The following is a 25,959-nucleotide window of genomic DNA, read 5'->3' as shown; positions in this document are numbered from 1 at the left end:
AATTTAATGTTTGGGCTATGCAAACTATTTCTCTAGAAAGGTTGATTAAAAATTATTGCTAATGTGGAACTCTAAATAAAAATCACAGGTGACCTTGTCAATGAAATGAAGTGTAGGAAGGTATGGGTAAGTTAAAAATTCAATATGAAAAATCAGGGAGGCTCTCCACTGAACCTGGTGGGACAGATCAGCACGTCGTAACGCCCAGCTGCATCCATAAGGACCGCAGAGGCAGGTAGCTTTATTACCCATCAACCTGCTCCCTCGGGCCAGAAAGATACCGCACGGTGCCGGCCAGCACATCACCGGTTCCACCCGTGCACTTGTTCAGTGTGTTAAGGAGAAAGCCACAAGGTGTCACAGTGGATCCGTTTGGCAGGGCTCTTATCAGTCCGGACACGTGGGGGTGCTTTATGCCTCCACCTGCTGCTGACACAGCTCCCTTGGAGAAGTCTGTGCCAAGCTGCATATTGAGAAGTGTGCTTCTTTAAGGAAAATGGCCAGTCAAGGCCAGCCGGTGCATTCTCCAGCCTGCCCCAGGCCCCTGTTTAGGTGGCCCTACAATGGCAATGGTGAAGGGGACCACGTCAACGTGCTGTTGTCTCCACTGAGTTTGGGGAGATCATGGACCAGAAGGAGTAGGAGTAATATGTCATCACTACTCTATGATGGTGGAACACCTTTTTATATACACAAAGGTTATTAAAAATAGGTTGCAAATGAAATAGAATAGAAATGGAAAGTGACAGCAGTTTGAGTGTTTTCTCCGTGGTAAGGCACAGTTACGAAAAGCACCATCACATATTATGAGAGCCCCAAACCCACAAGTGCTACAACATGTCACTGCAAGTTCCCTTCATTACACTGAAATATGTTATTGCAAGCCATGTAAGACATATATTTAAAAATACTTTCATGGTTACCAAAGGGCAGGGAGGGATAAATTAAGAGTATGGGCTTAACAGACACACACTACTATGTATAAAATAGATAAGCAACAAATGTTAATGTATAGCACAGGGAACTATATTCAATATCTTGTAATAACTTATAATGGAAAAGAATCTGAAAAAGAGTATATATATGTGTATATATATATATGTATATATGTATAATTGAATAAATTTGCTGTACATCTGAAACTACCACATTGTAAATCAACTATACTTCAATAAAAAATAAATACATACATAAAGACACTTTTAGGAAATCAAGCAAAGTTTTGCATGACTTACATGACAAATTGCAGAGAGGACAGAGAATAAGGGCATCACCACCATCACCATCATCACCATCATCATCACCACCATCATCATCATCATAGTTCCCATTTATTAAGCACTTACTATATACCAGACATTTTACATGCATTAGCCATTCACCTGCCAACCTAAAACTCAGGTTAAGAAAACAAATGTTTAGAAAAGTTAAGTGACTTCCCTAAGATGACACAGCAAGCAAGAGGCAGAGGCAAGGTTTGGGTCCACAACTGACTTATTATAAGTCATATTTCAGTTCAGATCATTCCAGGTATGCCACTCTTTTCACTCCCAAGTGAAAAACACTGGCAGAAAAAAACTACGTGTGTTTCATAACCAGAAGTTTCACACATACACAAACACAATCTGATTGGAGAGAGCATATCTCTCTCATTTGTCTCTCTGTCTCTTTTATACACATGCACACATCATACAATTTGCAAAAAAGCTATTATAAACCACAGCATTATATACTAATAAAAATTCCCTTATCTTCTATGTGTGCAAAATCACTTTAAAATAGCTAATTAATGGTCCTGAAAGCCCTTTCCCAAGACACAAAGTACTCTAGGAACTGCAAGGTATTATCATGATTCATGTCATAATTCAGGGCTCTGGGCCCTCAGGTAGATCCAAAGAGAGAGGTGGTGAGAATATCAAATGAGAAAAAAGCACTGGGACAAGTATAAATATTTTTAATCAGAAGTGAGGAGATTCCCAACAGATTCACACCACCCAGAGGGCGAAGTTCTCAGCTCAACACTTCCATCACAGAACAAATTCTCCTTTTCAACATCCTTTTTCCTGCAGGCCTGCTGAACATTCTCTCTGTGAACGCTCACGGGGCTGTTAGGCTCACATATCCTTTTCCAACTGTAACTGTAGGTTACTATTGGGACGATTCAAGGCAAATTCCAGTGTCAGTCTGGATTTGTGTTGGTACAGCTTAATTTCCTTTATTGAACAGATATATGTTGCTTATCAACTATATGCCATGGGGCCTTGGACAGAAAGCCGGGAACTCGACAACTGGGCCCTTGTCCTCACACGGCTCATATTCTATTGAGGACAGGGAGACACTTAAGAAATAAACTAGAAGCAAGAAAGTATCCACCCTCGATAATTCCTCTAAAGAAACTGATCAGGGCATGTGACAGAAAGTGAGTGGGGCTGGTGGGGGTGGGTGGTCACTTTAACTGAGGTGATCAAGGAAGGCCTTTCTGTGAAGGGGGCATGTGGTTGATCAGTAGACCTACTAAGTGCTGGGGCTCTTATCCTTCAAGGCCGTTATTTTCTTTGAGAAATTTAATCAATTACCTGCAAATAAAGCCAACACCATGCCAAAGTCTAACTCAAATGAGATCTCCCAGTACTCATATGGGTTATTCTGAAGAAATCCATACATCCATTCTATCACTGAAGACAAGAGTGTTGAGATACGAACAAGCTTGGTAAGTGAATGGGTCCAACGAAGTCCCTTGTGGCTGGAGTTTTTTGAACATGGGGTAAGCCTGGACCATCAGGAAGCAATAGATCAACAGAACCTTAAAGCCAGAGTAAGGAGCTTGGAATTTGTTCTACATGTGAGGGGAGGCTGGAGAGTGATACGATCTGATTTCTGCTTCAGAAATATCACCTTGGCTGCTTGTGGGAAAACAGATTATAAGGTGCAAAGAGGGAGCAGGAAGTACATTTAGGGGGAAAGAAAAGCTGGGGGCTTGTGATGTCCTCAGAACAGGACTGATTCCTCTTCTTTAGAGGGTTCCTCCTAATCTTTAATGCTAAGCCTTCTGTTTTTAATTGGAAGACTTGAATTTCAAATTTGGCTAGTTAAAAGTGGTATAAATGAGGGCAAAGTGCAGCTGTCAGGGTTGTCAACAGGGAGTGGGTGGTCTTGGCCAGCATGTTCGGGAGAGAACATGGAAGGAGGGAGTTAGAAGAGCCAGCTCCTGGGGACCATTGATCAGGTAGGACCCCACTGGTCATGTATGCCCAATATCCCTGTCAAAACTTGCCTGACCGATGTTCTGCTTACCTATGCCAAACTGATAAACACATTCTAACAGGGTATCGCTCCAGATCTTATTTTTCTTAGATGAATGTATTTTTGGTCTTGGTCTTTTTGGACTTGGTCTTCACCTCTCTGAGCCTCAGTTTCCTTATCTGTTAATGGAAAACCAGAACACATGCCTCTTGGACTTGGGAGTGGATCACATGAAAAGATCTATCTTATCTCTGAGAATTGGCAGGCATTTACCATAAAGACCATGGCTTCACAGGTAGCTAAAGTTGGCTGCAAAGATAGGAAGGAAATATCATCTTCCACAAGGAAATGCAGAAACACACAATATGGAGAGATTGGCTCTTAAGAGAGGATCAGACTAGAAGAATCAGAAGCCAAAACATGAGGGGAGGTCTTTTCCCTCCCTGTCTTTATTGTCTCTAAGATTCTTAATTGATTACCTGCAATGGAAGCTAATATCATACCAAATTCTAATTCTGCTTTACTCTCTTAATCTTACATTTGGAGGAGGCAGGTGGCACCACCAAAAATGGGATAGCTTTTATGCTCCCCCCATTACTGTTTAAAATAACTAAAACACCATCTTCCACAGAGCATGGCTGAGAAGAATCAAGCACTGAATGGAAATCTAAATATTTTTCAGTTAAAAAGTTAAACTCTTAGATAAGTATGCATAGTATTCCACAACAATTCCAGTGGCTCTTCAGATAAGGCCACTTCAGTGAATACTGGAAATATTCATCCTTCAATAGGGAGTGTGATTTCAGTTCTTTTCAAAAACTAGATATATTTTCATCTCTAACTCCATCCTTTGGAATTTCACGTGGTCCCTTTATAAATCAGTCAGGCATTTGAGAGGCAAATAATCCAACCAGTTTGGGTGGATGGGGTCAACTTTCCAGCCACTGCCAAAGTCAACGTACCCAAGGAAAAAGTGAATGTATTCACCTAATAAATTTGCACAGGTGAAACCAGACTCCTAGCTATATTTCTTATCTCAGAGACGTGCAACAGCAAAGCAGTCAACAGCATGACCTCTAAAACTACCATCTGTGTGACCTTAGACAATTTACTTAACCCTTTATTTCCTCATCAGTAAGACAGTAGATATTAGTGGTACCTATCTCAGGAGGTGATTATGAGGGTTACATGAGTTGACCTACAGAAAACACTTAGCACCCTACAGACAGTGAACACTGCATAGATGCTCATTGCTGTCATCATGACTACCTTTCAGAAAGGTGTACATCTTTCAATACACAAATGCACAGTGTAATAACCTAACATGGCACCACACTGTAAGAGATGGTTTGTATGTCTTTGTTACCAAATCGTAAGCTTCTAAACAGACCATATCTTCCATCGTCTCTGTATTTCCAGACTCTGATATTATCATTGCCCAAAGTACAGAAATTCTTGAAAGAATGGCTGAAGTTTGCCTCAAGTATTAATAGTTGCTTATGTTCAGATGCAAGCAGCCAGCATTTAAATATATACAAAAAAATCTAAGCTTCTAAGCTTAAGTTCATAGAAAGAAAGAAAGAAAGAAAAAAAGAAAGAAAGAAAGAAAGAAAGCGAGCAAGGAAGAGAAAGTAAGAAAGAAAAAGAGAGAAAGGAAGAGAGAGAGAAAGGAAGAAAAAGAAAAAAGAAAGGAAAAAAGAGTGGAAGAAAATATCTCGGTCAGAAAATGACAAAGGTCCATATAAATATCTACATCTTTACTGAACACGTTTTCAAAGCTCTGTTTTCTGCTACTTTCAAAAAGAGATTGTTTTCCCAGATCACTTATATTCCGAGACCCACCAATCAAATCCAAATAAGTAACTTTATGAATCTTGCTCTTGACAATCTTGGGGGTTGTTTTGTGTGTTCTTTGCTTGCTTAGAAAGGGGGTGTTCTGTGTTCCTCATGAAAATGAGTTAATGTGGACAAAAGTAATAAAAGGAGATTTATAGCCCTGTCTCCATACAATTTAAATTAATTTCTTTTCGAAATCCAAACAAAAAGCTAAATGCTTAAAAAATGCATACTGTTTAAATCCTATATCATAATTTACACACCAAAAGGGGAGAGGTTTAAATGTGCATTGATTTCAGGCTGATAAGAATCTGTGTTGAATGTGAGTTGAGAGTTTTTTTTTTTCCCCTTCTTGGCCTCTAACGAATTGTTAGTTTGCAGCAATTTTTAATTAAAAACAGTTCCCATAGTAAGAAAATGGGGAGGGGAAGACCTTAGGAAAATAAAATCAGTACAAGAGTCCTGCAGTGTGTTTTCTGAGGCCATGTAGAGATCTTGAAAAATAAGAGAGTTTGGAAGTTCTCATTTTTAAAACTTCACTTTTGGTTTCATTTAACATTTTCAAAATAGCTTTCCTTACCACTACTAATTCCCACCTCCCCCCATCCTCCCCCACCCACTTCGAGCAACTCGGAGAGTTCTGTGTTTAACACCGAAAATCATTCATATGCCTCAGAGTAACAGCACCATTTTTCTTTCTAAATTTCTAGGAAAAAAAAAAAATCCGAGTTCTCACCAAGCAGTTTTCATTTTTTTCCACCTATCCAAAATACCTAATCTCATTTTAACTAGACTCCATCTGAACATCAGAGATACTAAGCTATCCCATGAATAAACATGATGTTTCAACATGAAACCCTGTGACTGAAGTATATAAAAATGTAGCTGAAAGAGAAGACCAAGAGCCCTCCGCCCGCTCCCACCCGCTCCCACCCCCTCCCCGGGGAGTCGGAGAGTTGCGCTGAGGCGGGGTGAAAGCAGCAGATTTCAATTTCAAGGTCTTTAAATATTTTCAACGTTCATATTAAATCCAGTAAAACTAAAACCCGTAATTCTAATAAAATCCTCGTGTGCGTGGCTTCCAATTGTAATCACAGTTTTCTCTTTGGGAGTGGGATGTGTAATATTGATAAAAGGAAAACAAAACCCCGCAAAACAGAGGCAATACATCCTGGAACCCACACTTTCCTGGTACTTGTTATATTGTATTAAAATTAGCATACTGCCAACATGAAAAAAATTCTCTATACTTAAAAACATCTTCATTGGAGTGGAGACGTTTTTGAATAAGGAAACCAGGTATAGAAAAGTTATCTACAGTAACGGACATGTGTATGACTTGATAAACTTTCCTAAATTCTATAATAATCCAACATTATTGAAATCCTTTCACTAAAAATGAAGGTCACTGCGATGATCTCATATCTTACCTATACATATTTTTAATCTCATAGCACAGACCTCAGGAAATGAAAAAAAAATTACTGTTTTTGTTATTCTGGAAGCTTCTTGCAGAACAAATTCTGAAATCTTTAGAGCATATTTTTGTGTTCGTATCTGACTGTACTGTGTGGAGGGTTAAACTATATAATTGTGCAGTTGGCTTCTTCCAAAATACATTTGAAGCAGCAAGACCATTCACACAGTAAATGAATTTGGGCAGACATTGGGTCAATTCATAGCAGCATACACAACGCAAAATGTAGCCCTCTTCCTACTGCCTGGAATGACAGTGGCCAACAGTGACGCACAGCTCCAAGAGTTTCTCTTAATTTCAATTAAAAAGAGGGGGAGACACTCATACACTTCTTTGTGGAATTCCACTGAGATTCTGATGTTGCAAAGGAATATTATTTCCCTGAATAGCCAACAGCATTTAAAACAGATTTTTGTTGTTTCTGTTTCCTTTGTAATGCCGTCCGATTCCTTTAAAAGGAGATGAGGTCCTATAACCTCTTAGACACTTGCTTTCCTTTGCCACAAAGATTAGGGGTCTAAATTTCCTCGTGTTGAAATAAATGTAGAGAATGGGGGGACAGGAGTTTTAGGGGAATGGGAAGCAGATCCTCAAAGCAGCATCAGGAGGTACCAGGCCCACCAAAGGCATTAGAATAGGTTTCTCAGGAAAGGTGCCAATTTCAATGACAGAGTTGTCAAACTCCTCCTTCAGCCACTGACTCATGGATGGGCTAGTTCGCAAATGTTTACTGAGTACCTACTTTGTCCCAGGAACTGCTTGCTCCCAGCACCGGCATTAAACAGGACTGGCAGGGTCTCTCCTTTCAATATTTCCTGTACTATTAATTACCTTCTTACTTCAGTACCATTTGTGATTTTAAACTAAATACAGGGAGCAAAGAAATAACGTCTGCGCTCTTTAGAGTTCCCAACACTTTCTCATACTAAATAGAAAACCAAAGCCCGGACTTTTGTAGCATCTGAATTTTTAAATTTAATTTATTGCAGGGAATTTGCTGATGAGGAACCCAGATCCATGCCAACTAGTTAGTAAGTGACAGAAACAAGTTCAAAACAGGATTAACTCCCCATGCAGTGTTCTTTCAACTAAAACTACCCACCTTCTGAAGGGCTTTGGTTAGATTTAATAGGAAGAAAGCCATCAATACGCAGGGGAGAAGGTTATGGGGGTCAGCTATGGAAGGGGGCCGGGGAATCACCATGCTCGTTACGTCTTACTTTCCTTACCATAAAGATTTCCTACCATTTCTTTCCAGGCAAGGACAAGTCTATGTTCAAAAAGGAATGGAGAGTCAAGAGTATTACCCAGGCGTGTGTGTGTGTGTGTGTGTGATATTAGGAGTCGATGAAATAATACCGTGACATATAGGAGTAAGAACCAGAAGAGAGAGAGAAGAAAGAGGACCTCTCTTATCCAAAACAGTTGGATATGTTGGCTAAATTCTAAAAGTAATCACTTAACAATCTATTTGATTTTGTACGTAAATACTGATCATTCTTGCTGGGTACTGAACTTCATTCCACCCAGTCCCTCTCTAGGGCTCAGAACAACTGTGTCATAAATCATCATCATCATCACTGGTAAAGGCACAATATAACTTTTTCACCAAGCTATTTTTTTTCTGAGTATTTTTTCAATGACACACTTTGATCAAAATTTAATATTTAATGCTAATATTTATATATCTTATGAGCAATGATTGAGTTCTCTCCTTTATTTCATATGAAATGAAAACAAATTTATGGCCTTGGGTTTATGACATCATTTACTGCTTGGCAAAGAAAAAGGAAGTGTCAGGACAATTATTTGGATAATTATTAAAAAGATCTAATTAAGGGAAGAAATGTTCTGATTGGCCCAGAACATACCAGAAAACAGTTCTCGGCGCTTTTTGGTCAGTCAGAGAGGTTTAAAAGAACCTTTAAGATTTGTCATAGCAAGCTTTCTTCTCCAGTTTCTTGAGCTCTAAAGCAGTTCTTTTCCCTACTTAAAAGTAGTACCCCACAATCCAAAAGTTAGGAATTCCTGAGCTTACCTCTCACAAAAGATAATGTGCCATTTTTAAGAAACATACTATGATGGGGGACTTTCGAAGGTTTTCTTACAAATGTGAAACAAATGTGGGGACCTTACTGCATCCTGCTGATTTTTATGAGGACCAGGGTAGAGAAGTCTCCCAGAGAAGTGTCCCAGCCCAGAACTGACCGAGGGATTAATTTAGGGTCACAGGAGGACTCAGACCTCAGAGAAATCTGCCTGCTCTCCTAACCAGGAAGGATGGGAGAAAAACCTCCTTCTTCAACTCCTCAAAAAACTTTCTAAAATGTAAGATGGACACGGCTCATTTTTACATCCTGCTACTGTTCAAGAATTGATCCATAAAGACCCGCAGTCTCTTTTTTAAAACTAATCCTGTTTAAGACTTTTTTTTTTACCTCAAATCTGTGTGACAATTAATGTGTGCCTGAACTATAAGACACTTTCTCTCTTCCTAATTCTGAAAGCAGGCTACAACTACCAACAGTTTGTGCAAGAATGTAAGATGCCAGCACACAGTTGCAAAGAGCTGAATGGAATATACAAACTGTAACACACACAACAACACACAAATATCATTCCCTGCCAACAAGTCACCATCCTGAGCAAAACAGAGTTTACACTTGTGTAAAAACTACTGGCTTCTGGGGAGAGCCATGGCATCAGCAGGTATATTTAACATCTATGATGCATTAACATATGAAGATAATAGCAGTAATAAAGACAGCTCAGTTTTTTTTTTTAATCAGTCCTTGTCCAGCAGTTAGCCAATCAGAAAGCAGGTCACATTTTGTTAGCTATATTCAATACCTTAAACGTCATGAATTTCTCCATGGCTCTGTTGACAATTCAAGCAAACGTGTTTTATTCTATCCTTAACTGAGTCCCTTTCCAGAGCTGAGAGTCAATCTTCTAACTGAAATTTCATCAAAGCTATTCCCTCAAAGCTCTTTGCCACCAACCCTCCAGATACTTGTACTTTGCAGAGACTACAGAATTCCCAGTGATTTCTACTTCCTAAAGTGACTTTGGTGTACCTGTAACAAACTCCTTCTCAGAACACCTCAACACAAATCCCCAACTTACAGGCAATGGGACAGCCCAGCAGCAGGTCCTGCCAGCTGAGCCAGCACAGAGGAAAAGTCAACTGGCATTAAATATTTAAATTACAGGAGGCGGTCTGGAGTTTTGCATTTACAAAGTTCTGAAAGTCCTGTCTCTTCTCTGCTCCCAGAGTTGCAGGAGAGGAGGAGGTGAGGCTCCTCTCTCCCGCACAAGATCACAAATATGCAAAAACTCAAGATGACTTGAATCCTGGGCCAGCTCCCGTGGAAAGGAGAGCTCTGAGGAAGCTGAGACACTCCCGTCCTCGATGGGAGAAAGTCAAGAACCCCTCGCCCCAAGCAACTGGGTTCTGACTTTAACACGGAAATAGAGAAACATGCGTCCCTCCAGGGCTAGTTCTGAAAAGTCCGCGGGGTGACTCTTCTGTCCCCTTCACCTCAATTTTGATGACTTTGACAAGCAAATGCAGGTCAAAGCAGACTTCCTCTGGGATTTGTTTTTTAAAAAAAAATTATTTTGCTGGATGCAAAAGATCACCAAATCCCTTGGAATTATATCTCAAGAAATACTAACGGGACTGACTCAGAGCCTGCAAACGCCAGAGTTTTGAGAGAGCAGCATTTCTGGAGAGCCGGCAGGCGGATCAAGTGATGGGTTGTCTATTTCAAGATTCCAGCAGAAACTGTCCCCAGCTCCAAGAGTTGCTGTGCCTAGAAACCCAGCGTTCAAACTCGTGGATCCATTCTGGTGCTCATTTCCACGGACGTGGTAGTATTTGGTGGGACACTTCCCCCGGAATTCAGCCAGCCACCCAGGAAAAGCTCATGCACAGTTTGCAAAAAAAAAAAAAAAAAGCCACCAACACACACCCCAGGTTGAAGTACTTACCTCTGTGCGCGACTGCAGTCTCTTGTTCATCTCATAGATTCGGTACTCTGGTTGTACCATGTAGGGTGTATGTCTCCTATAAAATGGACCGAAAGGAGAAGAATAGAAGGGGTCATGTGGTGTGCTGGACATCTTGCCTGCTTGTCGAAAATCAAGCTAAACAGAGTATCAGGAACGTCCATGCAGAGCACATGGGCTGTGTTCTTCGCGGTACAAAGTAGACGCACGCACACGCTCACACACACGCGCGCACACACACACACACAGAGGCAGGCAGGCAGGCTGAACACACTGGCTGGGAACTGCTGTTGGAGCCCTCTATAGCTAGAGAGGAGAGGGAGAGCGAGCTGGAGGGAGGGAGGGAGGGAGGAGGGGGGAGTGGGAGGGAGGGAGAGCTCCGGAGAGGAGGGAGAGGGGGGAGCTTCAGAGAGGGCGGGAGGCTGGTAGGGAGGAAGGGAGGAAGGGAGGGAAGGAGGGAGGGAGGGAGGGAGGGAGAGAGGCGCTGGATAGCTTTAGGCACCAACGCTTGTTTTTAAAGAAGCAGTTTGTGGAGAGGTCACTTCCTGTCCACACTGTAGACTAGCTCAAAAATATAATTCTCCTCACAGTCTGACAGAGGTCTAAGGTTTGGTTTTCTTTCTTTCTTTTTTTTTTTTCCCTCTCCAGCCAGGACCCTTCACAACCTGATTGCTAAGCTTGTTAGCATATAGGTGGTTTAACTGCTGCCTGAGCCACTCACCCCTGACAGCCACACCGGTGTAATGGATCAGAAATGTGATGACTACAAAATACAGAGACACGGGGCATCATGTCCCTCCCCTCAAGCCTGTATCTGAGCTGGTGATTCCCTCTCTGCACTCCTCCCCCTCTACTTAAGGTTGTTCCAAGAGCTTGTTCTAGTCTTTGCATGTCAACCCCTCCTCACTCCCTGCCCTCTCCCAGTCACCCTTCTTCCCAGCCGCCTCCCTCCCAAAGCTCATTCAAGATGGTTTAAGAGGGCCTGGATTCAGGTCACTGAAGCATTTTCAGGTAAAAAACAATCATTTGCAATATGGAATGCCTAAGATACACCCATGATGCAATGACCTTCTTTCCCAAGTAGAGAAAAAAGCAAAAACAACTCCCAAAGCAGATCTCCAAGTGAGACAGGAAAAGCAAGAAAGAGAAAACTCTCGCAAAAATGACCATGGAAAATTCAGTTGAGTGGGAAATTGCAAATAATTGAATGGCTCCTCCCCAAATAACATGTCCAACTCTTATGGAGACATGGTCTTTATTTTCCAAGATTGGCCAAGAACAGGAATTTTTCCCCAAACATAGTATATGATAATTAGAAGAAACCCTGAACAGTCCATGGGAGGGGAAAGTTTGTCTATAGCAATTAAATGATCTACGTGACAATCAAATTTTGCTGGAACCAATGACAACCAGACATCTACCCCTTAAACAAAGCCCAGATGTAGAAAATGTAAATGTTTTGAGCTCATGTGTGTAGCTAGGTCACTGGTGTTAAGACAGCAAAGACCACCAAAAAGCATGATGCATGCAAGACTTGAATGTAAATGGATGCAAATGAGACATTTCTTCTTTTTTAATAAGCAGATTAATTAACTTTCTGCCCCAATCATGGCTTGGGGTATCTCCAAGTCACTAGCCAACAGGGGATAACGTATTGCTAATTCTGCAATTTACACTCTTAAGAATACTCAGGCATAGAGATGCCCTCGAATTGCTGTCTTGATCAGTCCTTTTCCATAACTGCATGAAATGTTTGCAGCCTACCCCAAACTTCCAGTGCAGCCCAGCGCACTGAGGTCTCTTGCCAGGATGAGATTAGAGGAGGCATTACACTAAGGCTGCTTGGAACTCTTTCCTTGAGAGGACCCCAAGGCCAGCCAGCATGCTTGGTTTCAGGTTTCATTACAAATCCAAAAGCTGGACCAAATTTGCTGCAAGGTTTGTCAAAACACACAACCTTCAAAAGACAGAATTTCAAACAAATTTGGCGTGATTTGTGTTTTGAAATGACGGCCACTGCAAAATCTAAACGTTCTTTGTGTTTAAATTCCCAAACTAAAGACGTTCCAGGAGTCTAGTGCCGGCCTGAGTTTGTGTTCACCTGGCCATTTCAGCGCAAGAATCAAAGTAATACTTAGCAGGGGGCATGCAGCTCCATATTGATCGAAACAGGAAAAGCTCAAAAATCCATTTAGGGAACCCCTTTCTGAATAAGGTTAAATTTGGCCCTCATTAATTCCTGTGGACTATTCCAAACTAGAATTGGAAATACTTCTTCCTGTTAATATCTAAAGATTCCAAATTGAGAAATATCTGAAACTGCTCACAGATCCACAGTTCTAAGTTTTTTTTTTTATTTATTGAAGTATAGTCGATTTATAATGTTGTGTCAGTTTCTGGTGTACAGCATAGTGTTTCAGTCATACATGTACATGCATATATTCCTTTGCATAAGAAATTTCTTCATTCCTTTTCTTCTAACTGTGATTCATCCTTATGATAATCAAAATGTTGATTATAGAAAAGGAACTGATCATGTCCCATGTTTTCTCTTTAGTGCCCTCCCTGTTACCAGTAGGAAACATCCAAGCTCATTAAGACCTGTTCTCTCTATTTCTTTCTATCTCTGTCTCTATCAAACACACACACATACACATTTGTTTATTTGCTATACTTGAGCTTCCTGAAGTTATCACCTCATTTCATGCATGCACACCTTTGTACTTCTGTCCCCTATTTACCTGCAAACTCCTACTCATCCTCCTAGCCAATTAAATTGCCCCCTCCACTGTGAAACTTTTTCCATTACCGATTCATTAATACATCGATTCCACAGATACTCCATTCATGGTGGATGTGGACACCATCTCTAACAGCAACCAGAGCACATTTCAATCCTGAACTTGAGCAAGTGACTTGATGTCTGTGTGCCTCAGTCACCTCAGTTTTAAACTGGGAGAATATGAGTAACAATGCTCAAGATGGCTGCAATGGATTAGATGAGAGAATGCACTAGACTGTATCAGAACCTACATATCTGAATGCTCAAAAAGTGCTATTATTATTACTAGGTACCTAACATATGCTTAGGCGCTAGGGAACATTGGGAGGCCAGGGTGAACATAGCAGACGGACTCTGCCTTCCTGCCCCTTGCAGTGGGGGTGAGGGTGAGGGAAGTTGCAGATAGCATAGAAGTAATAAGCCTTTTGGAACATAATTTCAAATTGTAGTGTGTGCTATGAAGAGAACAAATGAAGACATAGAAAACAATTTCCTCCTTTGGGTCAATATTCTTCTTATTGTATCTTCTGTATTCTTCTACTGGAGAATTTATATGTAAATATGATCATTACTATTGTTTATTAAGTCCTTACTAAGTGACAGGCTTGGTGCTGAGTGGCTTACACAAGTATTCTTTGTTAATCTCACAATAACCCCGTGTCACTGATGGAACTACTCTCCCCATTCCACAGATATGAGACTAGGACTTTAAGATGCTAAGAAATTTGTTCAAGGTCAAACAGCTAATTAATGATAGGAACAAGATTCACGGCAGTCTGCTTGGCTCTTAAGCATTTTGCTGTTTGATACTCAAGCCAGTCCTCATCTTTCGGGCATCTCTGTTCTTTGTCCCCAGTGGCCAGCGTGGTGCTGAGTCCACAGTAGGTACCCAAGCCATTTGCACATACTTAGATGGAAGAAAAGACAAGAGGATGAAGTGCTTCTTGTCACCTGCATTTTATGCTTTGTCTTGCTCAATTTCAGATGTCCATTGTCACCCTGACCCCACTTCTACCCATTCTCCCTGAAGCCCGCCAAACTACTCCCGTTCTTCTCATTGTCTAAAATCTGGCAGCCCGTACTCCCAAAGCTGTACTGTTAGATGTCTAATCCTTTGCGCCATCCGGTTACCTTGTTGGTTTTGCCACTTCCCTGCTTCTTGAGGAACCAGCTATGACTCATCTTATTCTGGCCCAGGGCTGAGCCTGAGAAGTGGAGGAAATGAAGTGCTCATTTTAAGCTTGCAAATCAGCTCCTTTGGGAAACCATAAGGAAATTCAATAAGCAAAGCTTGTGTACTGTAAAGGAGTGAACAAGCCTAACCCCAATGCAACAGTTCTGTTGCCCCAAAGGGCAAGCCATGCTAGTTTACATATAATTTTGCATGGTAAGTATTGAATAAGCCCCAAAGAAATCTCACAAACACTCAAAATGCCCTAAAACCTGGCCTGACCTTTAAGCTTGGGACCTCATCTTGCTATATTCACCCTAGATTCAACCCACAGTGTTTATTTTTCCTTTAATTTGAAATACTTGCCAACAGTTTACAAAAATAAAGAATTTCACATAAAATTTAGATATTCATCCTCTCTTGAAAAATCCTCAGCTCTGGCAACCCTCGGCCCCATCCCTGCCTGCGTGGCATTGTACAGTGAGACCTGTTAGTTCTTGTCCATCCACCAGGGTTTCCAGCACGCCATGGCCTTCACCAGCCAGTGTCTCTGATATTCCATTTACCCGCTGGGTCCATCTAGGTTTTAGTTAAGTCATTGTTGCTTTTCTTAATCTATCCAATTGCAGCATCTCCAATCCCTTCCACCAAGCTTTGTTTGCTTCAGATAACTAGTTTTCTTACCACTCTGCTTGCCCCTCTCTGCCCCTTCCTTGCCTATTTCTGTATCTTATATTTTTTCTTTTTGCCTCTTTATTCAATAAGCATTTAGCTAACATACGTGTGCAAGATACAGCTGAGATGAGGCAGGAGGATAAAGATAAACAAAGACATATAGGGCATGCTCTCTGTCTTCGTGATTGACAGATATGCAAAAATACGCTTACTTCATTCACAAGAATATATGGAGCCTTTACTGTGTCGTAAGCACTGTGCCAGGTGCTGGCGGTGTAGCCCCAGGAACTGAAATAATCCCCGCCTGCCAGGTCTTCACAGTACAGAGGCAATCTGGGATGAACTTTTAGAGGATGAGCTTTGACACTTCACTGATTTGGCTTGAATCCTGCATTTAGCTGTGTGACCCTGGGCACGTAACTCCTCCCTGCCTCAGTTTTCTAATCTATAAAATGGGGCTAATAGCAATCCTATGGTTTATCTGAGAATTAAATAAGTGAATGCACGGAAATTGACTAGAACGGTGCTTGGCATTTGGTAGGTGTTCATAGTTGTTACTGTTATTATTAGAAAAAGTAACAAGGCCTACGCAGTCTCAGAAATAAATGTAAGATGATGTTGCGAAGTGTGGAGGTCAGGCTAGGATGGAGAGTAGGCATTGCTAGTAGAGCTAGGGCAGAAAAAATCTCAGGCATAACATGGAAAGCATCTTCAAACTTTTAAATGAAATGCTGATTTACAAAGGGCCTTCCAGGAACTAGTTAAATCAAGGAAGGCTTCACAGAGGCGTTGACTGCTGTGTAATCCTCAAAGGATCTGTCAGAGAGACAAAGATGAGACTCTGAGGAAGGTCTTGCCAAGCAGAGGGGACACTACAGAAATGAACACACTTGATGTCAAGCAAAGTCAAGAACCTTTGCAAAAGGAGAAGCAGTAAAACCATGTTGAAGCCCAACTCTCCAATGCCTTAGGTACCATTTTAAGGAATTTGTAGTTTATTGCATGGGCCCTGGGGAGCCCAGTAAATGACAAGGTAAGTGCTTTGTTTGAGCAAGAGGACTTGCAGATGCAAGGAGGGTGGATTGGACCCGGACAGACCCAAGAACTGAACAATGCTTTGGGAAGTTGAATTCAGTCCAAGGAGTCCCTAGCATTCAATTGCTCAGTAACTTCTCTCTGAAACACACAGAATAAGACTCAGAACAGAGGCTGGAAAAGTTCTCTTGTTGCTCATGGCTATCACCTGGAATTAAAGTGATCGATGACTTTGTGGATTCCCTAAAGGCCATCTTCTCATCAGTACTAGTGGTCGTGGTTCTGGCATTTAAATTTTACAAACGGAGTTAGTTCGCGGCTGAGGAAGGCACTGCTGCCTGTCCAGAGAGTGTGGCAGCCCGTCTACCCCTGCGATTTTAGAGGCATCTCGGATTTCATTGCTTGTGGTGTTTACTGTCATTCTCTAATGTCCTCTTAACTATACCAAATCTAATAATTAATTGTAATGACTGAGAAGGCCACAGCCACCAACAAGACCTCATTTCTTGAGTATCAAAAGCAAAATCCAGCCCCACAACATGGACCATCCAATATTCACTTAATCATTCCACAAGTGTTCATGGAGCGCCCTCCATGCACAGGACCCTCCTCCCTCAGACTCTGAGTGAACTGGCTCCCTTCTACCCACTCCAACCACATCTGCACCTCTTTCCTCCCAGGACACTCCTCCCGCTTCATTCCCCGGACACATCAGACTCTTCCCTCTAGATTCCAGAACCCTCCTCGATTTGCCCCTGGCCTGGCTAGCTCCTCCTGAACCTTCAGTCTCAGCTCACGATGGTACGTACCTCTTCAGAGCGGCCATCCATAACTACACGTCTAAATACCCTACCCAGGCTCCATCACTTTCTGTCGCTGAGTTCTGTTTGGTAGGTCTCTGGTCATTATTTGTAATCGTATCTGTATCTGTCACTTACTCGTGTATTGCTTGGATGCATTCTGAGATTTGTAAATTCCATGAGTGCTGGTGATGCATTGGTTTTATCCACCCGCGTACACTCAGAATTTAACATGCTGCCTGGCACATGTGGGTGCTCGGCATACTTCTGCAAAATAAATGGATAAAAACTTAACAGAATAAATTCCAGGCGCTCTCCTAGCAATTTACACCCCCCAATTCTAGATCAGTCTATCCATAATATATAGATAAAAAGCTATTAGATAGGGCTGTGTAAAAGCTATTATTCAGTCATTTCTTTACTCACTCTTAAAGTATTTATTGGGTACTTATGACGAGTCAGGCACTAGGCTAGGTCCTGCCCAAACAAAAATGGGCAAATTTGATAACTCGAGAAAGTCCATTTCCAGGAGCCATTACCCGGTAAGGCCCTTTGTCATCATGGATTGTTCAATATCCAAAAGCTGTCAGAGCTGCTGTTCAGACTTCTGTAAGCCACCTCTGACTCATGCCAGACCGTGTGGCCAAGTATCAGAGACACTGCACTCTGGATTCAGTTTTGTTGCTTCCTCACTGTGTGAACTAGATTTCACACAATTATCGAAGCACTGAAGTTAGCTTTAGTGCCTTCATGTGTAAAGTGGAAATAAGAGTGTTATGGGAATTTAGGAAGAATATTTCCTACTTAATAACTAACCTTTATGCAGCTGTTACGAAGCATCAGGCCTGGTTCCACGTACTTTATAAATATTAACTCATTTAATCCTTGCAACAATCCCATAAGATACAGGCTAGTATTACTCCTATTTTATTGATGAGGAATCACAGGCACAGAGAGGCAGAGTAACCTGTCCAGGGTTACCCAGGTGATTGGTGGGGTGGGAGCTGAACCCAGGTTTTGGGGTCTTCTCTGTTGATACTCTCAACCAGTATCATTGACAGCCTTTGTCCATCTGCACACTAGGTTGTGAGCTGCTTGAAAACAGAGAATAAACCTTTTCCAGAATATGGTGGCATAGACATGTAACACACTTCATCATGAAAAAAGAAAAACATAAATGTGAAGATGAATACAATGTATCATTTGGGACCCTTTTTTGCAAGTGAAAAAAAAAATTCCAAATGTCAGAATCAAAAAAGAAAAGAAGTGGATATATTGGATATATTGGTTTATGTCATTGGAAACATCAGGAGTATCTCAATTCAGGTACAGTAGGATCCAGGGGCCCAAATTACATCATCAGGACCTGGACCCTGTCGCAGCTTCTTGTAGGCTTGCCTCATTCACAGACAGGCTTGTCCATGGGTGACCACAGTCAGAAGCTGGGCCTATATCTGCCCAGCTTATTCCAGCAGCAAGAGAGATTTCCTCTGCAGAAGTTCCAAAAAAGAAAAATGCTGGCATTGAATCTCATTGCCTGGTTTGGACATAAATGTCCACATCCAAACCAATCAATATGGCCAACAGGGTAGCCAGTATTGGGTCACAGGCCCACTTGAAATATCAGGGTCCTATTACCAGGTGGGTGTGGTGGCTTGAACTAGGTCCCCCCAAAATATATGTTCAAGTCCTAACTCTGAGTAGCAGTGAATGTGACCTTATTTGTAGATAGGTGGATGTAGTCAAGTTAAAATGAGGTCTTACTGAATTAGAGTGAGCCTAAATCCAATGCCTGGTGTACTTCGAAGGAGAGACACACACATATACACGCATACACACACACACACACAGAAACCAAAGTGGTGCTGTTATACACCAGGAACACTGAGGATGCAGAAACCGCCAGAAGCTGGAAAGAGCCAAGAAATGATTCTTTGCTGAAGCCTTCAGAGGGAGCATGGCTCTGCTGATACCTTGATCTCAGACTTGGAGCTTCTAGAACTGCAGGAAAACACATTTCTGTAGTTTAAACAACCCAGTTTGTGGCACTTGGTTACAGCAGCCCTCAGGACCTAACAGAGAAGGGCGGCCAGCCCCCCACATCCAACCACAAAGAGGCTAGCTTAGCTAAACACGATGAATTGGGAGGGGAGGAAGGAGATCCTGCATGGGTCTTCTTGTTTTAATAAGGGTCGTAATAACCACAATAGCATCATTTACCAATTGCCTAATAACTGCCATGCAATGTAGAGCCGGGCACTTTACATAACATGATAGCTGTCACACCACCTGCTGAGGGAGGTACCTTTATCTCCAGGCATGAAGGAAGCACCGTACACAGAATATGGTCCTCCTCCTTAAATAATGGACAAGATCCATCCACCCACCATTTAAGAAGGCAGGTTTTATGTTTTACTTGACACCCTCCTCCCAAGTCTCACATACATACACACACATACACACACACACATACACACACACACACGCACGCACTCCATGCCACACCTCTTAACTGCGCTTGCACAAATAAATTGGGTGGTGAATATTTCACAAATGCACTAATGAGTCTGCACTAGTGAAATCTCTGTTACACAAACTCTTTTCTAACACACTAAGAATTGCTATCCATGATCTCAAGTTTGTCCTCTGTTTTCCCAGACCTTGCTTTTAGTGCTGCCTCCCTGCCCCCCACTGCATGCCCCATCCCTGCCCCAGTCCTCCAGAACTCCCTTTACTCCTCCAGGTCTCAGCCACGGACCCCCTGCCTCCCTTTCCCTCTCTCGGGCTTCAGAGAGGGACTTGCAGGTTGGCTGCCGACACCAGGACTCTGACAGACACCCTGAAGTCTGAAGGAAAGACAGCTGCCCCGTCCCCTAAAGCCTGCCAAGGACAAACTTCTACCTGCAAACTTGGACCTAGAGAATCATTCTCGAACAAAGGCACCCCTGATGGCTGAATTTGCTCGGAATTGACTTCTGAGTTCCTCTATTATTGGGACTGACATCTGAAGCGTAAGTGTGCTTTTCTTTCACAAAGGCCCTACCCTAATCCAAGATCAAACAATTTATTTTGGAAAATAACTGTACATAATGGTACATTTTCGAGAACCGGCCAGATCTCCCCCTGTCATTTGCCATCGCCTTTGAAGTAGTTAATAGCTGAGGTAGCTCGGGGAGGCTACCCTGCTCCTGAAAATGGCACTTAGTGTCTCTTCTGCTTGCCAGGGACTTACCATTTACCTCTGCTTTTATCAGCCCACTTCTTGCTTTTATCTGCTTTGTTTCCCAAGTGAATGGTCATTACCTAGTTCCCCACACATCGTTTCTAAGGGCCATGGAGGATTTCCTTACATGAATGGTCCTTAAATGATCTCACTGGCCCCCTAGAGTTGCTATTAGCATTATTTCTCATTTTTCTCTAATGCAACAATCTTTCCGTGAATATTCTCCTCCCCTCCCCAGCTTTACTGAAGAGTAATTGACCAAGAAAACTCGTACCTCTCGAAGGTGTACAATGTGAGGACTTGATATGTATATACCTTGTGAAAAGACTCCCACATCAAGTTAATTAACACATTTATCACTGTTTTGTGGGTGTGGTGATCTCAGAGGTTCTTCTACACCCACACTTATTTACAACAAAATTCTAAAAATAAAATCGTTTTAAGGCAAAGGACGTATACTGTATAAACCTTTAGTTGCATGTTACTAAATTGCTGCATAAATGAGTTAGGTGGAGGCAGTCCCACCAGCAGTTTCTACTTCGTAGTTTTTATGTTGGTAAACATGATATATCCTTGTGAAGGAAATTCACAGAGTACTTCAAAGTATGAAGAAAAATGTGAAACGCACTTGATTTTCTCCATTGTGTACACTCTGCAGAAGGACCCAGCAGGTCGTGCCCATGTCAGCCCCCTAGCTGCCATGCCCCAACTGGATGCTGGTAGAGGACCATCCACTGCCTGAATGTACAGGAGGATGGCTGACAAATCCCTGACTCTCTTCTAATTTTTCACATTTATGAAAAAACAGAACAATGGTTATCCAGCAAGCATCCTTCAGGTCTGGATGTAAATATCATTCCCTGAGAGGACCTTCCTCAACTTCCCAGTCTTCATTTCAACTTTTTCCTTGACTCGTTAACTGGACTAAGAGGCCCTGAGCCCTCTGTACAGAAACTACCACCCACATGGTATCTCGTACTTAGCACTTAATGACAAATTAGGTCCATATGCAATGATTGATGCCTGATGACTGACTGATATGTAGTAAATTTTTCAAAACATGCAACATGTTGTGAGATGTGTTATCAGTTGCAGCCTAATTTCAAAATGAGTCAAAATTTTATATCCACAATGACCTGAATGCTCAGCTCAACTGAACAAATATTTTTTTAGCATCACAGTTCATTAAGTACTAGTCAAGCGTTAGGGATCAGGGTGGTTAACTTCATGTGTCTACTCAGCTGGGCCAGGGAGTGCCCAGATATTTGGTTAAACATTATTCTGGGTGTGTCTGTAAGGCTATTTCTGGATGAGATGAACATTTGAATTGGTAGAGTGAGAAAAGCAGATTGCCCTCCTCAATGTAGGTGGGCCTCATCTAATCAGTTGAAAGCCTGACATCAATAAGTTCAGCCTGATCTAACTTTCTGATCTTTCCATTATTATCCAACATCCTTACTATCCATACCCATTCATATCCCACAGGTAAGTTAAAAGACTCAAGTAGTTCTTTTGCAGTTTAATGCACCTCCTCATGGGTCACACTTTGTGCCTCACCCTTAGGGGCCTGCTGGGCCTTGAGTCTAGATCCAGGGCTAGAAACAGAGAGTGGTGGGTGGGGTGATAGGGGCTCACTAAGCAGAGATTCTACACTTAGCGCTGCAGCTCAGGGAATTAGTTAGGAAGGACTCCAAGAGTTTGGTTGGTTGGCTGCAACATGAGCATGAAAATTAGAAATGCTGGACCTTTCTTGGTGTAATGTAGCTGAAGGGATTCAAAGGCTTAGGGAGATAAGCAGTGGATTTGTCATTTCAAGCCTTACTCATTCACATGGGGAGGGTCCAAGAGAGACATTTTTCACAATTACTGTGAGAAGTAAATTTGTAAGGGGGCCCTACCACCTTGAAGAGCTCTGTGATCACTCTTCTCTGTAGGCCAAGATCTCACAGTGGGAACTGTGGTCGCTGAGTTGGGAAACCTAAATACAGTGGGAGTAACTGGACCCCAGTTAGGGGCCAAACAGAAGCAGTCAAATGCCAAAGGCAAGGTGGGTCTCAGTACCACAATGGCAGAGGAGTCAAAGCAGCAATCAGAATATAGTTTAACTTACATAGACCTATGGCATTGGCATTCCTGGAAGCGAAATAGAAAGGAAACCTACTAAATTCGTACTTGACCTGAATAAACAGAAGAGTTCTAAGTTAAATGAACAAAAGTCTAACTTGAATCATAAAAACAGAGTGTCATGGCCCCTTTATCAGTTCCCAGACTTGAGCAGTTTACAAACTCAGACCCCTTGAATGAAGAGGAGGCTGGGTCTCTTTAAGGAAGGATCCCACCACTCTGCTAAAATTGATATTGTTGATCTTTCTCCCAGTCTTCCCCCAAAAGATCTTTTCTTTTTGTGGTGACTCTGCACTGAGGAACAGGAAATAATCAGAGCTTTCAGGGATTACTGATTTCAGGGAACTCAAAACATCACTTGGGTTCACCTGTTGAGTAGAGTCTTATTGCAGTCAAATGACCAATGAAATTTTCGCTCAGGTCCATCTCATAGTGGAGCCAGTGGGTCGCTGGACCCATACTGTGGTTATTTCCTCAGTTCTGGAATGCATAATTGGAATAGACTTAGGTACCAGCAAAATTCCCACATTATTTCTATGACCTGTGAACAGAGGGCTATTATGATGGGAAAGACCAAGTGGAAGTCACTGAAATAGTCTTTACCTAAGAAAATAGTAAAAACAAAGGAAATACTGGGTTCTTGGAGGGATGGCAGAGATTAGTGCCACCCTCAAGGTCTAGAAAGATGCAGGGATGGTGATCCCCACCACATTACCATTTGACTTGCTTATTGGCCTGCGCAGAAGACAGATGGATCTTGGAGGACAGTAGTGGGTTATTGTCAAGTTAATCGGGTGGTGACTCCAATTGCAGCCACTGTACCAGCTATAGTTTCATCGCTTGAGCAAATGAACACATCCCCTGGTACCTGGTTTGCACTATTGATCTGGCAAATGCTTTTTTCTCTGTACCAGTCAACAAAGACCACGAGAACCAGTTTGCTTCCAGCTGGCAAGGTCAGCAATTCACCTTCACTGTCCTAACTTAGGAGATATCAACTCTCCAACCCTGTGTCGTAATTCAGTTCACAGGGCGATCCATCATCTTTCCCTACTCTGAGGTATTACACTGGTCCATTACACTGGTGACATTATGATGATTGATTCCAGTGAACAAGGTGTAGCAACTACTCTAGACTTATTGTTAAGATATCTGCATGTAAGATGATGAGATATAAACACAACATACATTTAGGGGTCTTCTATCTCAGTGAGATTTCTAGGAGATCCCTTCTGAAGAGAAGACTAAATTGTTGCATCTGCTATGATCAAAAAGAGACAGTGCCTGGTGGGGTCTTGAATTTTAGAGGCAACATATTCCTCATTTGGGGTGTGTTATTCTGGTCCATGTACCAAGGGACTCAAAAAGCTGCTAGTCCTGAGTGAGACTGAGAACAAAAGAAGGCTCTACAATGGATCCAACAAGCTGCTCTGCCCCTTGGACCATATGATTCAGCAGATCCAATGGTGCTGGAAGCATCAGTTCCAGAGAGTGATGTTTGGAGTCTTTGATGAGCTCTACAGGGGAACCGCAGCACGAGACCTTACGATTAGGGAGCAAAATTCTGCCATTCTCAGTGGGTAACGACTCTCCTGAGGAACAGCTCTTGGCCTGCTCCTGGGCCACAGCAGGGACTGAATCATGGCCACCTAGTTACCATGTGATCAGGGCTGCCAATTGTCAACTGGATGTTAATCTAACTCACCAAGCCATGAAGCTGGGCGTGCACAGCAGCGCTCCATCATCAAATGAAAGTTGAAAATTGCATAAGTAAGACTCAAGCCTGAGAGAATGGCACGCACAAAGCCATAGAAGAAAAAAAATCAGCATTTTGCAGTTAGAAACTCCACATGCCTGAAGAATTATCAAAGCAAAAAAAACACAAAAAATCCAACCAAACAACAACAACAAAAAACAAAAAACAAATCAAAACAAAACAAAAAACCCAGAGGAGGCAGAGGAGACAAGATTATTCACATATAGTTGCTGGCATGAAATAATAGAAATGGTATGAAAATAATATTTTACATTCTATGCAATTTTTTGGTCCGATTGATTGAAAAAAAAACCACATCTCGGCTGCCTTTGTTGGTGATAGATGAGTCAGTTCAATGGTCTGGGCTGTAGGTGAATGCCCGCGATGGTTAGAGTGGAGCAGTACATATTGAGAGGGACACAAAATGAATGCCGTCAAGGAGCTTTCAAGAGTCTGTGAGCCTGTAACGGGAATCACAGTGCGAATTGCTAAATGAGGGCGTTGGGAGTACAGAGTAACTCCGTCTCATCCCTGGACGTCTTCGCGTGCAGTGAGCATGACTGTCTGGGTCACGTCCTGCTGGGGCTGTCGTACCACACTCCTAGCGACTCATTTCTTCTACTGAAATGCCAGGTGCCTTTCCCTGAGAGCTGCACCAGCACTAGTCAAGACTTGCAAACAAGGAATCCAGTGAGAGATCAGCTGAAAATGTAGACAGAAATCTCAAAGACAGATCTTGCATTCTATTATATTTAATTAAGGCTGAAGGATCAATCTTTTTTTTTAAGTTGTGTAGTAGTTTTTCAATTATAATTATAATAATGATTATTATAAAACTTTTTTAAAGGTTATATATTCTTTTCTGTGTTACACTGTTTATTATTTTTATTTTTTTAATGGGGGGAGGTAATTAGGTTTATTTATTTAATAGCGGTACCAGGAATTGAACCCAGGACCTCATGCATGCTAGACAGGGGCTTTACCGCAGAGCTATATCCTCCCCTTCTATTACACTGTTGTTTTTTTCAAATTGAAGTATAGTTGATTTACAATGGTGTGGTAGTTTCAGGGGTACAATATAGTGATTCAGTTATATATTATGTATACATATATATACTTTTCCAGATTCTTTTCCATTGCAGGGCGTTACAAGATATTGAATATTGTTCCCTGTGCTATACAGTAAATCTTTGATGTTTATCTATTTTAAATATCAAGAAAATTAAAAGATAATAAAGAGGAAATTGAAAACCAGTAATTCTATCACCCAGAGATACAATCATTAGTATTTTGACATATTTTTCCCTAAGGATTGTTTATGCATACAATATATATACAATTTTATATCTTTTCACTTTTTGTATGTGTGATCATTTTCTTATATCATTAATCTTAAAACAACTTTATTTTTTACATTTGTTTTATTTTTTTTTAATTTATTGAAATATAGTCAGTTACAGTGTGTCAGTTTCTGATGTACAGCATCATGTTTCAGTCATACATATACATACATATATCAGTTTTCATATTCTTTTTCATTATAGGCTACTACGAGATACTGAATATAGTTCCAAAACATAATTTTAAATAACTATAATACTCTAGTTTATGGGATATCATTGTTGATTGAAACATTTCCTTATTATTGGATTTTTTAGGAAGTTTCTAATTTTTTGCTCTTTTTGAATAATACTGAGATGAATATTCATTGTAAATCTTTCGCCTTATTTCTTATTGTTTCCCTTAGGCCAGGTCCTCTGTGATGCAGGCACAAGACAGGATTAGAAATGCAGGAGATTTATTAGGGGAAGTGCCTGAGGGAACAC

The 25,959-nt window shown here is 41.6% G+C and overlaps 1 protein-coding gene across 17 annotated transcripts in view; it reads right to left on the bottom strand.

The window, feature by feature from the left end:
* Positions 1-25,959, bottom strand: part of LDB2 (LIM domain binding 2) — a 377,068-nt gene that overhangs the window by 331,946 nt on the left and 19,163 nt on the right. For 8 of the 17 annotated variants that reach the window (XM_072945901.1, XM_072945921.1, XM_072945916.1 and 5 more), the window contains 2 exons: positions 17,169-17,297; positions 10,550-10,625 (listed from right to left, as the gene is read on the bottom strand). In XM_072945901.1, coding sequence (XP_072802002.1) covers positions 10,550-10,625; positions 17,169-17,227 — 135 coding nt within the window. In that variant the 5' untranslated portion in view covers positions 17,228-17,297. Of the gene's footprint in view, positions 1-10,549; positions 10,863-14,480; positions 14,605-17,168; positions 17,298-25,959 lie in introns of those variants that run through there. The other 9 variants (XM_006208103.4, XM_015242536.3, XM_006208100.4 and 6 more) reach the window with 3 other exon arrangements.

Source organism: Vicugna pacos, chromosome 2 (assembly GCF_048564905.1).
Source record: "Vicugna pacos chromosome 2, VicPac4, whole genome shotgun sequence".
Lineage (NCBI taxonomy): Eukaryota > Metazoa > Chordata > Mammalia > Artiodactyla > Camelidae > Vicugna > Vicugna pacos.
This window is presented reverse-complemented; position numbering and strand designations above follow the sequence as displayed.